Raw genomic sequence first — 13,203 nt, forward strand, 5'->3', positions numbered from 1 at the left:
GCATGGCAGGCAGATTGACCACTCCAAATTGTCCCTAGGTGTGAGTGTGAGAGTGACTGTTGTATGTCTTTGTGTGCCCTGCGATTGGCTGGCAACCAATTCAGGGTGTCCCCCGCCTCGTGCCCGAAGACAGCTGAGATAGGCTCCAGCAACCCCCGCGACCCTAATGAGGAATAAGCGGTACGGAAAATGAGATGAGAACTTGTCCAGCACATTTGACTTTAGGTGCAGTTTGTGCGGGTGTGCGCCTGTGTTTTTGGATCATGTCTTGCTTAGATTCTTTGTTTCATTGTTGGTTATGGTCAATGAATGGCATTTTTAGCTGCATCATGTTTTTTCTTTTCAATTAAAACGTGACTTAAATGAATAAACATGACATAACATGAATTAAAAAAATTCTTCACTTTATGTGTAATCAGAAAAGCAGAAGAGATGCTGTGGATTTGACGCGGTAATTTACGGACGTATCTGTCATTGAAGGTTTGCATCCCTCACATGCACACACAAAAGAAAACGTCATAAATGCGGTGTCATTATTCCATAATGTGATTTATTAGAATAATCAATAGTGCTATAAGGTCTCATTCAGTGGAATTTCTATGAGACATATGCCTTGCAATGAAATAATTCTGAAAAGCAATATCGGGAAAAAATACCCACTTCTATATTCCTAATATTTTATATTACTAATTACAGGATTTACACTCACAAAAACTTGATGAGGAATTTCCATGAAGTTCAAGTTCCATAATGATACATTGAAAAAAAATAATAAATATGTTTTTTTTCAGTAGCTGAAGGGGATTGCAACCAAGTACAAAGAAATGAAGCCATTGGAGGTGATTTTTTTTTTGGTAGTGGACATGATGTATATAATGCAAACAATAGAACCCTAATCTGTCACATTATCCATCCTCTGGTTTGACACTTAAAAAAAGTAATGGACCCATTGGCTGGAGATGAGCAACAACGTGTGACACTTCCCTCCCAAGAGAGCTGCAGAATCATCCCTCAAGTCCCAAATGAGTAAAAGCTCAGCAGGTCTATAATAAGTACTTGAAAGATGAGCTTAGGCAGAAACCCGGGGGTGATGCAAAGTGGCCTCAAGTTGTTCTCCTTTCTGTTTTGTGAACAAAGTGGCTCGTGTTTGGCGAGGCAAGGCATGATGGGCCTGAAAGCACCAGGGGTCACAGAGGGAGGTCACAGCCTGGACTTGTTAAATACAGTAAGGAGGGAGGAAGGAATGAACCAAGGGTTTTTCTAATTGGATTGAGGGGGCCCCCTCTTCCTTGTGCTGGAGCTGTGTGTTAGAAAGTTACTCAATGTTTGGCCTTATGCTTAGGACTCGTACCTGACCACCATGCTCACGAGCTCTGGTGTGTGTGTGTGTGTGTGTGTGTGTGTGTGTGTGTGTGTGTGTGTGTGTGTGTGTGTGTGTGTGTGTGTGTGTGTGTGTGTGTGTGTGTGTGTGTCTCGGAAGGCAAAACCAAGTGTTCTCGGAGTGTACACAATGAAATGCACATTTTGGGGTGAGCGGTGAGGTTTGTGTCAGATTGGCGGTCGTTGGTGTCCTGGCTGTTGGGGAAGAACACATGTCTCGATCGGTCCTCTTTCTGTGCTTCAGAACAGGTTCGTCTTGATGGTGGCGTTGGGTTTTCTGTGAAAGGAGGACAGGACTCCGGCAAAAGGCCCTGTCATACTGTCTGGCTGCCAGGCCTTCAGAATCTCCTGAGTCTGGGCGGCGGGCTGGGCCACAGCCGGGTTGGACGGCCCTAGGCCAGACCAGGTGGCCGACTTAAGCCCCTGCAGAACCGGAGAGGCCGAGGCGTTGATGTATCCTCCGTTGGCCGGAGCCGGGCTAGGGCTCAGGCTGGAGGGGCTACCCAGGTTCCCGTTTGCCGAACCCGGCAGCGAGGCCGTACTATCGGGCGTGGGGCTGCAGGTGGATTCTTTGGACTCGTCGTCGTCCGATGACGATCTGGTGTCACCGCTTTTCTTCCCCCCGGAGCTGCTCGTGTTGCCCCCCGGCCCGGAGCTGTTGGCTTTGGCGTTGGCGGCTCGCTCCTGCTTGCGGAACTTTGCACGCCTGTTCTGAAACCACACCTGGGAGACACGCATGCACACACACACACAGACAGACAGACATACACACATGCAGACACACACCAGTGGTGCTGCTTCAGATAGAGTTCAAGTGTGACCACTCACACCTTTAAAAAAACGACTTCCCCGCTCACCTGTACTCTGGCTTCTGTCAGATCAATTTTCAGAGCCAGCTCCTCACGGGTATAAATGTCCGGGTAGTGGGTCTCTGCAAAGACCCTCTCCAGCTCCTTCAACTGAGAACTGGTGAAAGTGGTCCGAATGCGCCTCTGCTTCCGTTTCTCATTCAGGCCCGAAGGGTCTGAGAAGAACTTGTAAGGGACTGTGAGAGCATGGGGTGGGGATGTGGAAGGGGGCGTCCGTTACATGTGTTACTTTATAATAATAATAATACATTTAATTTCTAAGCGCCTTTCAAAACTCTTCAAAAGGACACTTTACAGTATGGGATAAGAACTTTTTTGTGCGGGTGAGCAGCGGCAGCCATTCGCGCCAGCGTTCACTCTACCAGGAAGTATTTAATCATAATTTTAGAAAATCAAGATATTTCATGCTTTAAAGAAAAATACTTGATAACTAACTTTGAAATGAAAATATGTGCAAATGGATTTTATGAATGACAAGGTTTGTTGTTACACGTTTTTGATACACGTTTTGTATATATGCAAATTATATATTCTGATTCTGATATATTATTAGATTAGCCTTTATTCGTCTCGCAGTGGAAAAATGTACACTTCAAATTACATTTCACATTTACATTTTCAATTTACATTTCACATTGTGTGTATATATATATATATATATATATATATAACCCAAATAAATAATCGTCTCCTGAAACCAAGTGAAGGCTTGTTATAAATAATAGGGCACATCCAATTGTATTATTATTCCTGTTAATGTACAATGACGTGAGTTAGTCTTATCCTCGTGTAACGTCCAAGCAAATGGAATATTCGCAGGCATCAAATGTAGATAATGTGTACCATTTTTAGACCGCATTTGTACTTTCAAAAGTGTGAACAGTTTCCTTTTCTCCCCAACCAGACACGCACTCTGCCCAGTGTCATTTTTCGGCGTGTACCTGACGAGTACGGCGTGGGCTGGTGGTCTCTGAGGGCTCCCAAAGTGCAGCTGGCCGTGCTAAGCGGGGTGCAGGCCGGGTTGGAGAAGGGACCGCTGCGGATGGGATTGTACTGGAAGGAGCTGGCCTGGCTGCACGAACTGAAGTCCGCGTAGGCCGACGCTTCCATGGCGGCCATGCACGAGTCGTAGGAGTTCAGGTAGGAGTAATCCATTTTATACATGGAGCTCTGCCGGTGGCGGCACCGGGGCGCTGGGAGTCACTTGCTTTTTGCCGTGGAGCGATTGGGGGGTCGCTTTCGCACCGGTATCCGCGAACAAGGTCTCCCAAACGTTTGCAGTAAATGGCAGTGCGTCTCGGAAAAAAAAAACAATCCCGTCGTCGGTTTCGAGTGTTCTGCCGCTACTCGCTTCCCGTCTCCGCGTTTGACAGCGTCTCGGGTCGCTTGCCCTGCTTATAATAAAGTTGGAAGAGCTGCGCACAATTGCAAGGCGGAGGTCTTGTTTCCATGACAATGATTGCCCCGCCCACGGGTTCCCGGGAACTGCGCTTGGCAGCTGCGGCGCAAATCAAATCCTGTGAATTTTGCTTTGATTCCATTGTCGGACGGCTCTTCATTGCTGTCTCAGCATCACCAATTTTGTTCTTTGAATATGATATTATAATGACCCTTTTAATGTGAATGTATTTGACGTCGATTTCTCGTCGACATTTTGAATTTTACTATGACCAGAGGAGAACACGAGCACATACACACAATTTAACAAGATGATATATTGGATGACAAATAATACGTTTAAATCATGTTGGGTTTTAACCGACACTGTTAAAAGTATTTATTCATCGTCCTTTATGACTGCAGTTGGAATTCACAGCGATGTAGCAAATGAGCCGACCAAAATATTAGACATTCCATTCCATGAATGCGAAGTGCAACAATACATTTTAAACTATCATTTTTTGTATCTTCTGTAGACACCCCGTTTTGTACATCCTCTGATGGTGTTGATCAAAACTGAACAAGAACGTCATTGGGAAAGCAGAATATTGGATGAAACGTTTGCATGGATTTCAAATTGCCGTTGCTGTTACAGTATGTGTCTAAATTTGCATTGTCAGCAAAACATAACTTTAATAAATTTTTATTCGACTTTTCTTGGGGTTAGGCGCACCTCGGCCACAGCTTGCAGCATCGTGTGGGGTGCACGTGGGCATCGAGAAACATCCACAAGTGACGGTGATTGCGCAGATTAAAAGCTTTGATTTGATTCCGATCATTTTTACGCACGCGTCATGAGATTGCTCGTCACTTTGATGGATGGAGTGACGAGGGAGAGAGAGAGAGAGTTGGGTGGGGGGCGTGGAGACATGCGAGTAGTCATCGTAAACACAGAGACGCCCCATAAATTGGTTTAAGTTTATTATTCGATATCACGAGATGTGATATGTCATATCTCACCCCCCACGCGCACACACACATATGACGAGCGAAAACGAGCAGTCACTACTACTGTACTGTATTTTTTTAAACTACTACATTTCTAATGTTGGAATGAATCCATTTTATTGATGATGAGAACGTGTAAAATTGTGACAGTTTTTATGGCCGTGGTATTTTTCTTTTTTTTAATATACAGTATTTTTTTAGTTAGAATCTTTTTTATATTGTGTATTCATGAAATTGTGAAAAAACTGCGATTCATATCACTTCTGCTCTTGAGTACTATTACTGTTAATCTTTTAGATATTTTACTAGACTTGCTCGTTTGTCTTCTTTTTCAGTCAGGTTGAATCGTTATTTAATCACTTGCAGTCCATAAACGTTTAGGAAGGAGAATTTATTGATGTTTTTTTGTCACATGATTGTAACATTTTCGCCGCAGTAAACAACAAAGGCCGCATCACACAAAATGAATTATTAGGTTAAAACGTGTTTATGCCAATCACATTTGAACATTTTGCAATTTCCACAAATATTAATGAGGTTTTAGGAATGTATTTCCCTCGACATTGGAAAGATGTCATGCTAAATGGAGTCATAGGAGCCATTTTAGGGAGCAGGAGGCCTTTTCCATTTGTTCAAATGTGAGTTTTCCAAGAAATTAAAAACTAGTTAAGCAGTTGGACGGCACCCTCCCCAAAAACAGTAGCGTAGCCCCTTAACCCCCCTCAAACTCCATTTAATCCCTTCAAAGCATGGAAGGGTCTCTTCCAGGCCCACTAATCCCCCCTTTGCTTCTCCACTTAAACGCAAGGGGGGAGCTATCCTCCGTCGAGGTTTTCACTTTGGATTTTAAGATTCATGGGCCCGTTTGAGGAAACAGTAACGTAGATCTTTTTCATTCATGATGTCTGAGTCAACACATCGGGGGGCGGGGGCTTCACAATGGGCCCTGGGTGAGGGAGCCAACGGGAATATACAGGAATTAATAGGGCCGGTGGTGTGTGTGTGAGTGTGGGGAGGGGGTGTATCCTTCACATGTTGTGCAGTCATGTACATGTCCCATTTTCTTACATTTTAATTCGACTGTATATAGTGTAATTAGACCATAAAATGGGTAACGTATGTTATTCTTGCACAAGGTATGACCGCATTTCCACTTGCTTGCGCGTGTGCGTGATGGATGTGTGGGATCTGATGGACACAAGAAGGGACGAGTAAAAGATAGCCAGGGCGGAATAAAAGGAGCCTTGCAGGAGGTCAGCTCCCATGTTGTGAGCGTTCTGCTCGGCGGAGTGAAGCTGTCACTCAACAGGCCAGGACAGCTCCATCCATCACACAACTCTAAAGAACAAAATATCACAATCTTCATTATCTCTTGAATGTGCGTATCATCTAAATGGTAACCGTTTAAAAGAAAAAAATAATATTAATCTGCTTCTCGAAGGTTTTCATTGGGCACTTCGTTATGGACACTGGCACTATCGCCATGATCACCTTGCGTTCGGCAAATAGTCTGCATTCACCGACATATTTTTAAACAAGTAAATATAATACATCATATAAATAATTAATACATCATAAATAATAAAAAATGAATATAGAAATGAATACATACATTTTAAATAAGTTTTTATAACAATCCGAGATGTATGTTAATTTTTTAGGGTTGCAGTAAAATTTTGTTTCATCACATTATGACCTCAACATTTCCTTAATTCGATAAATGAGAGTCCAAACGGCTGCAGTGTTGTGAAGTAGGTCTCCGGAATTACACGTCTCTGACTGTCGATCAAAATTTGAAAATTAAGTTGGGAAGATTTAATTAAACTTCATCGCTTCCTGGGTCTATTTATTATTATTATTATTATTATTATTATTACTATTATTATTATTGTTAGTATTATTATTACTATACTATTAGTATTACTATTATTTTCTATTATTGTTATTGTTATTATTATTACTACATACGCCGTCCAAGATCGCTGACACAAATAGATCGTAAATCATAAATATGATTTTATCAATTAAAGGGCAATATGTTATATTGAAAGAAATGTGCTGGTAGGGGACCTGAGTCTATAGGCGACAAGTCTGGCGTAAATTATTACCTTTGATTGGCTTGCAATTAGATAATATATTAAATATACCTATATTTAAAGGAGTAGCATTACGTCGCCACCTTAGGAACGAAACTCCGTCCTAAAACGAGGAGACCCTGCCTATGTTAAAGGATTAAACAGCAGTGCGCGTCGATGCTGATCCATTTTGAGCAGCTGCTTACAAGCTGCATCATGTGTCATCGGCCCTCATTGATTCAACAGCGCCTAAAATCAAATCAAAAGTGCGCCGTCACCATGTCAAAGTGTACCCGTCGCTCGGTGCACCGTTTGACGGCTTGGTTGATGAATGGGAGACTTGATTGGTGGACGGGACGAGGTCAGGGCAGAGGAAGAGGAAGAGTAGTCCCCCTTTAAGTTTCACCGTGTCCCTTGCTCCCAATCACCGCAACGCACCGTGAGCGCCGGGAGACGACGACACGCGCGTCTCAGCGGGTTAGAGACCAGTATTTGCGTTCAAGTGCTGATGTGCACCCTCAGCAATCCTCCCCAGCTGTACGTGCAGCGGCGTTTAAAACTCAAAACTCTATGGAAACGATTACAATGTATTTTATATGACTGATCTATGCAGTATATATATATATATATATAATTATATATATATATATATATATATATATATATATATATATATATATATATATATATGTGTGTGTGTGTGTGTGTGTGTGTGTGTGTGTGTGTGTGTGTGTGTGTGTGTGTGTGTATATAATGTAATATGTAATCCCTTGTTGACTTCGTAGAACCACCGCGCACACACACAAACACACGCGCACACATATGAACATCACATCTATAATGTAGCAATTTAATCTGTTCCTAATAATAATAATAATAATAATAATAATAATAATAATAATACATAACATTTACAACTAAACCAGTCCCAAGTATACAGTACTTGCAGTAGGCCGCGAATGGCGTATACCCGGGATTCGCGAAGCTAATGCAAAGAGGCATGTTACTTAAAAGAGATGCTTTTTAAGATTGAAAAAATATTTTTAAATCCCCGGATAGCACACGCGGACGCGCACCGCAGCTGGAGCGTACGGGCGTGCGTGCGCAAGGATGGGGAGGCGCATGCAGTCGTTCTCCAAACAGGCTAATTCGATCTGCAGCTCTGGCCCCTTTCGCTCTCAAAGCAGCCCAGCGGCGAGCTGTGGAAACTTAATTGAATTAAACGTCCCGCTAAACTAATTAGGCTGCAATCTGCCACGCGAGCTGTCCCTGAGCAAGGTTCAAATTAGGCGCGATGGATTCATTCCTTTTTTTCTTCTCCCCCTTTCAAAGAATGACGGACAGACTGGTGACTTCTCCTTTATTTGCCTTTTATGCTAATTTTCCCAGAGGGGACGCATCACGTGACCACCCGAAAGGTAACCAGTGCGAGCGCGCACTTTCCTAACCCAAGTCAACAACAAAGATTTCACTCAATCTGGTCCACTCGTCCGGTGACACCATTGCAGTCGGGCGAGAGGGTGGGCTCACTTGCACTATAGGTGATTTTGTGCTCTAAACCGCGACCCCGAAGAGTAGAATCGGGCGCTTGAGAAGATGGACATGGGCGCGCATCGTTCCCGCCATCTCCGAGATAATAGTGCACTCGATCGATCGCCTTTTCAGGATTTCAATGACGCGCCTGCAAATTCTGCGTTAAGAGATCGGGGACACACACGATAATGGTGCAAACGTACAAAGGCATCATTCAGTCGCCACTTGCACATGCACACACGCGCGCGCTTCCGAGCACTCTCTCTCCGTCGGTAACGGAACGCACCTTCGTATCTCTGTGTGTGTGTGTTGTAGTATTGAAAAAAATAATGAGCAGAAGAACAAATCAGCAAATATACAAACCTGTGGGTGCCGAATCATAGTACAGTAAAGTCTCGTTATATCGATATTCAAGGGAGTCCAGTGTACAATATTGGGGAAACATTAAGGAGGAACAAACTATTTTACAACAATACGTGAAATGTGATGCCAATGACACATGCAGTCTTGCATGGAAACAGTTTCAAAATGATGAGAGTGAAGGCAAAATATGAGAAATAATAAGACAATAATTTATCAAATGATTCAAACTACTGTGTGAAAAATCAACCCAATTTTATTAAAAAAAACGACCTAAATGAATCAATTTGACAAGTTCAATGTGTTCTGTACAAAACCACCATGTTTTGGGTATATAAAACCCGAAAATGAGGTTTTTATGATCTATAAAATAACCTAAAGTTGGATCAAATGCAAAGTCACCCCAATATTTGGACCAAAATTGGTTTAGCACCCGATCTGTCTCAGTCTTGCGGTAACTGTCTCCATATATCTTTGGATTGGATTAGCCTTTATTGCTCTCGCAGTAGAGAAATGTACATTTCACAGCAGCAAAATTAAGAAAGGAAGTGGAAGGGAAAGAAAGAAGTAGAAAAACAAAATACAGAAGCTGCTGTAAAGGCAGCCACTCTTGCGGCAGCATCTTGAAGTCAAAACAACAACAAAAATTAAATAAAATATAATGTGACACAACACAAAAGACACAGACAGTCATTGAATCTTAAGCACTTTTCTGCACACTCTTTATTGTATAAAGCAGATCTATATGAAAGAGGAGAGGATCAAAGCGTCCTTTTCACCAGTGGATCATGGACGTCATGGTGGGATGTGCACATCTACTACAAACTAAATATTGAAAAACCAAATATGAAGCCGTAGCATCCATTGATGAAGAGATTGTATCACATCTCCTGTCCCACGTAAATCCACTTCGATTCCAAGCCGCGACAGTTCCTCATACGCATCGGCGCTCTGCGCTGACGCTCATTTCTCCTCATCGGGGACTTCTTAAGCCATGCATCCAACAAACCGCAGACTGTCCAACAGCACCAACCTTTCCGCTGAACAAAGAAGGGCTGTGAAAATGCTGCTCATTACAGGTGCAAAAAAAGCACAATTGCCCCAGAGCTGTCCAGCAATAACAGTCAAATGGCACTGACATTCCTCCCATTCAAAAACAGTACTGGCGTGTTCGTACTGCCGAAAAGGCGCAACCCCTCAGCAGTCTCGTCCTTGATGAATGTCGGTGGCCAAACAAATGCTGAAAAACAATTGTATCCATTCCACACGATGCACAACTTCCACTGCTCACCCAAAGAAAAACTTATCCTGACTGTAAAGTGACCTTGAGAGTTTTGAAAGGCGCTTATAAATGAAAGAAAACACACACAAAAAAAGGCTCATGTTGTTGACGGCTGCCTTCTTGGGTGCCATCTTGGCCTTGGATATCACCATGACAGGCAAAGATGTACTGTGGTTGTAGTTTGTTGTACCGGACATTTGGTCCACCTTATTGACTATGTCAAATATTAGATACCCAACTCACATTGGATTGTGAGTGGCTATGTTGTTGTTGTTGTATCGGCTACGCTAATTAATCACGGCATAGTAGAATGGAAATTCTGTACCAGCAGTGTCATGTACAGCAGATGGTTCAAATTGTCGTGATATTTTTGCCATGTTGTGTTTTCTCCACCAAACACTTGGCATTGTCTCCAGTGTGTTATCAACCTCCATTTCAGTTTCCGGCATCACATGTTTTTTTGTTTTTGGTATTGAGAGGCCCATTCCGCCCAACGACCTGCATGAATCAGGAACAGTACAAACACCAAAAGCTTGACTTCTCCATCATCTTGTGTGTTTGCAGCACCTTGAATTCGCCTCCCATTTGTCTTGGCGGCAGAAGGAGGACGCAAGCGACTCTTGGGTGGTGGTGGTGGTGGGGTTTTATGGGCATGATGGAGAACCCGGTTTCTGTTTCTCGATAATCTAATCAGAGAAATGGCAGCAGTCAGAAATAGCCTGGCAAAGACACTAAGAGCTACTCCCCCCCCCACCCTCCCAACCCCCCTTGACTTGTCTTCATCCTCGGGGAGGCTTGCTCGGATGCACACGCGCCCACCTTCAGACCGAAAGTGCAAAACCTGATCCCGCAGCTACTTAAGACAATGAGAAATGTCTCTTGCTCACATGTTTGCACTACCGTGTTTTCCATATTTCGGAAAGGGTTAGTATCATTGAAGCCAATTTTCAAACGGAGTCATGCGAAGAAGCATTTGGGCAACGCCGGGCAGCAGTTCAGGATAGATGGCTGTTTTGATCACCAATTCACTATTCAGAGCCATTTTCAACTTACATTCTCAGAAATTTAGCCCACGTGAACACAGTATATATTCTCCGATTTCTGTCAACCTTCATGAAAACAGAATGATTGGACTCCTCAACAGCAAATTTGAATCACTGGTGGCTTTGTGTGTTCTATTTTTGGTCCCTATTCAAGTCTATTTTGTTTCAAAAATAATTCTGACATGTTTTTATTTTTTTTTTTCTATAAAAGCTTGCGCAATACCAATTCTACCACATGGAATTCATAGCTATGTCTTTTGCCGATGCTAAAACTTAAAGGACAACCGACGTCACTTTTTTGTTTCTTAACTGACACCAGAAAAACGTTTTATAGCATCTAAAATACCCAAAACAGGCAGTATGATATTTTAGTCAAATGCAAAACACCAATAAAAATAACTTAAAGTGTCCAAAATCAGCAAAAAAATGAGCTGCGAATTGGGCATTTTCAGAAAGTCCCGCCCCCAGTTCGTGACGTCACGCCAAGACGTCTTGCATTGCTAGTGAATCAAAACAATGGCTTCAGATTCAGAGAATATGCTTTCTTGTTACACATCCAGTTATTAATATGATTCAAATAGTTCTGAAGAGGAAAGCATACATGTTTGCAATCAATTAAAGAATTTATTTGTGCCATTTTGAGGCAACATTGTTGGAAAATCTCTCACCCAAAAAAAAGAGGCACAAAATGGCAACCTCCCGTGGCCACCTCCGTTTCCACAGGCTGATAAATTCCTTATATGGTGCTTGGACGCCCTCTTCTGGCCTTCTGGCGGCTTTTGGGTGCAACACGAGGTCCCCAGACCAAACAAGTACAGCAAAATACATTGACGTGATGGAAGGACCGCTACAATGCGTCTTTTTTACGGTCAAGGGTGGTCCTTTAGTGACGTCACGTACGGACTCGTCACCAACTCAAAAATAAGACCTCTTGAATATTCAGCGCGAGTCTTAAAACGTAAAATATAGCTATATGCGGTGGAATCTTCGTAAAATACGCTCAGTAGAAGTCATTTGAAGGCATTTTACAAATTATGGACACAACTTGTCCGTAGACGTCGATTGTCCTTTAATTCATAAATATTATGAAATTACATGACAGACGCCCCCCTACTTTCGAATATTCGAGTCACGAAGAACGGTATTACATTTTGTTAGTAACATTGTATTCTCTCCAGTTGTACATGTACATATCTTTATAGAGCATACGTTTTATTAAATGTTTATTTTTCAGTACAAACCAATACAGGTGACTTCTACAAGCCTTAAAGGATAACAGACGTCTTCGGACAAGTTGTGTCCATAATTTGTAAAATGGTTTCAAATGACTTTTACTGAGCGTATTTTACAAATATTCCACCGCATATAGCTATATTTTACCTTTTAATACTCATGCTGAATATTACGGAAGTCTTGTTTTTGAGTTGGTGACGAGTCCGTATGTGACGCCACTGAAGGAACGCCCCTGACTGAACGCCCCTGACTGAAAAAAAGGACACATTGTAGCAGTCCTTCCATCACGTCAATGCTTGTTTGGTCTGAACACCTCGTGTTGCACCAGAAAGAGCCAGAAGAGGGCGTCCAAGCGCCATGTAAGGAATTTATCAGCCTGTGGAAACTGGCTGATTCATCCCTCACAGGAGCTCGGTGGCCATTTTCTGCCTCTTTTTGGGTGAGACATTTCCCCCCAATGTTGCCTCAAAATGAAGCAACTTACAAACAAACTCGTTTGTAAGTTGGGGAGCGTCTGTACATTATTGTCATTATGAAAACTTGGTGAATTTTAGGAGAATAAAAGGCAGATTTGAAAACAGCTAAGCAAGTTTACTTACAGTGATCCCTCGCTACTTCGCGGTTCACTTATCGCGGTTTCAGTGCATTGCAGATTTTTGTTTCGGAAAAAAACGTTCAGAATAAAAAAATGCCAAACGACTCAAGAGGTTTTGCACATGACTGTAGCTTGATTGGTTCCCAGCGCTGACGTCATCACCCAATCAGCACCATAACTCATGGTTTACAGCCATGTGGATTGTGCATCTTCTTATCCTCGCCCACTACCCCCCTATGTTATTATATAACTCTATATATACTCTATATAACAGATTTTCGTGGGTGGTCCTGGTCCCCATTAACTTTGTAAAATGAGGCATTACTGTAAGTAAAAAGTAAGTTATATTTGTTTTGTTACTTGGAAAAACAATGAGGACCATTTTGCAGAGTTTCATCCAATTTATTTGACCCAAGCAGAGCCCTATTACATGAAAATAAATGTT

At 42.5% G+C, this 13,203-nt stretch overlaps 1 protein-coding gene across 1 annotated transcript; it reads right to left on the reverse strand.

Moving 5' to 3' along the window:
* Positions 1–589: 589 nt before the first annotated feature.
* On the reverse strand, positions 590–3,630 carry phox2a (paired like homeobox 2A). The gene is made up of 3 exons (XM_089013811.1): positions 3,191–3,630; positions 2,238–2,425; positions 590–2,103 (listed from the first exon to the last, which is right to left on the reverse strand). The coding sequence occupies exons 1-3, from the start codon at positions 3,411–3,413 to the stop codon at positions 1,621–1,623; spliced, it is 894 nt and encodes a 297-aa protein (XP_088869937.1). The 5' UTR covers positions 3,414–3,630; the 3' UTR covers positions 590–1,620.
* Between the last annotated feature and the right edge of the window lie 9,573 nt (positions 3,631–13,203).

The sequence above is a fragment of the Hippocampus bargibanti genome, linkage group LG14, assembly GCF_051943395.1.
Source record: "Hippocampus bargibanti isolate YZ-2025 linkage group LG14, ASM5194339v1, whole genome shotgun sequence".
Lineage (NCBI taxonomy): Eukaryota > Metazoa > Chordata > Actinopteri > Syngnathiformes > Syngnathidae > Hippocampus > Hippocampus bargibanti.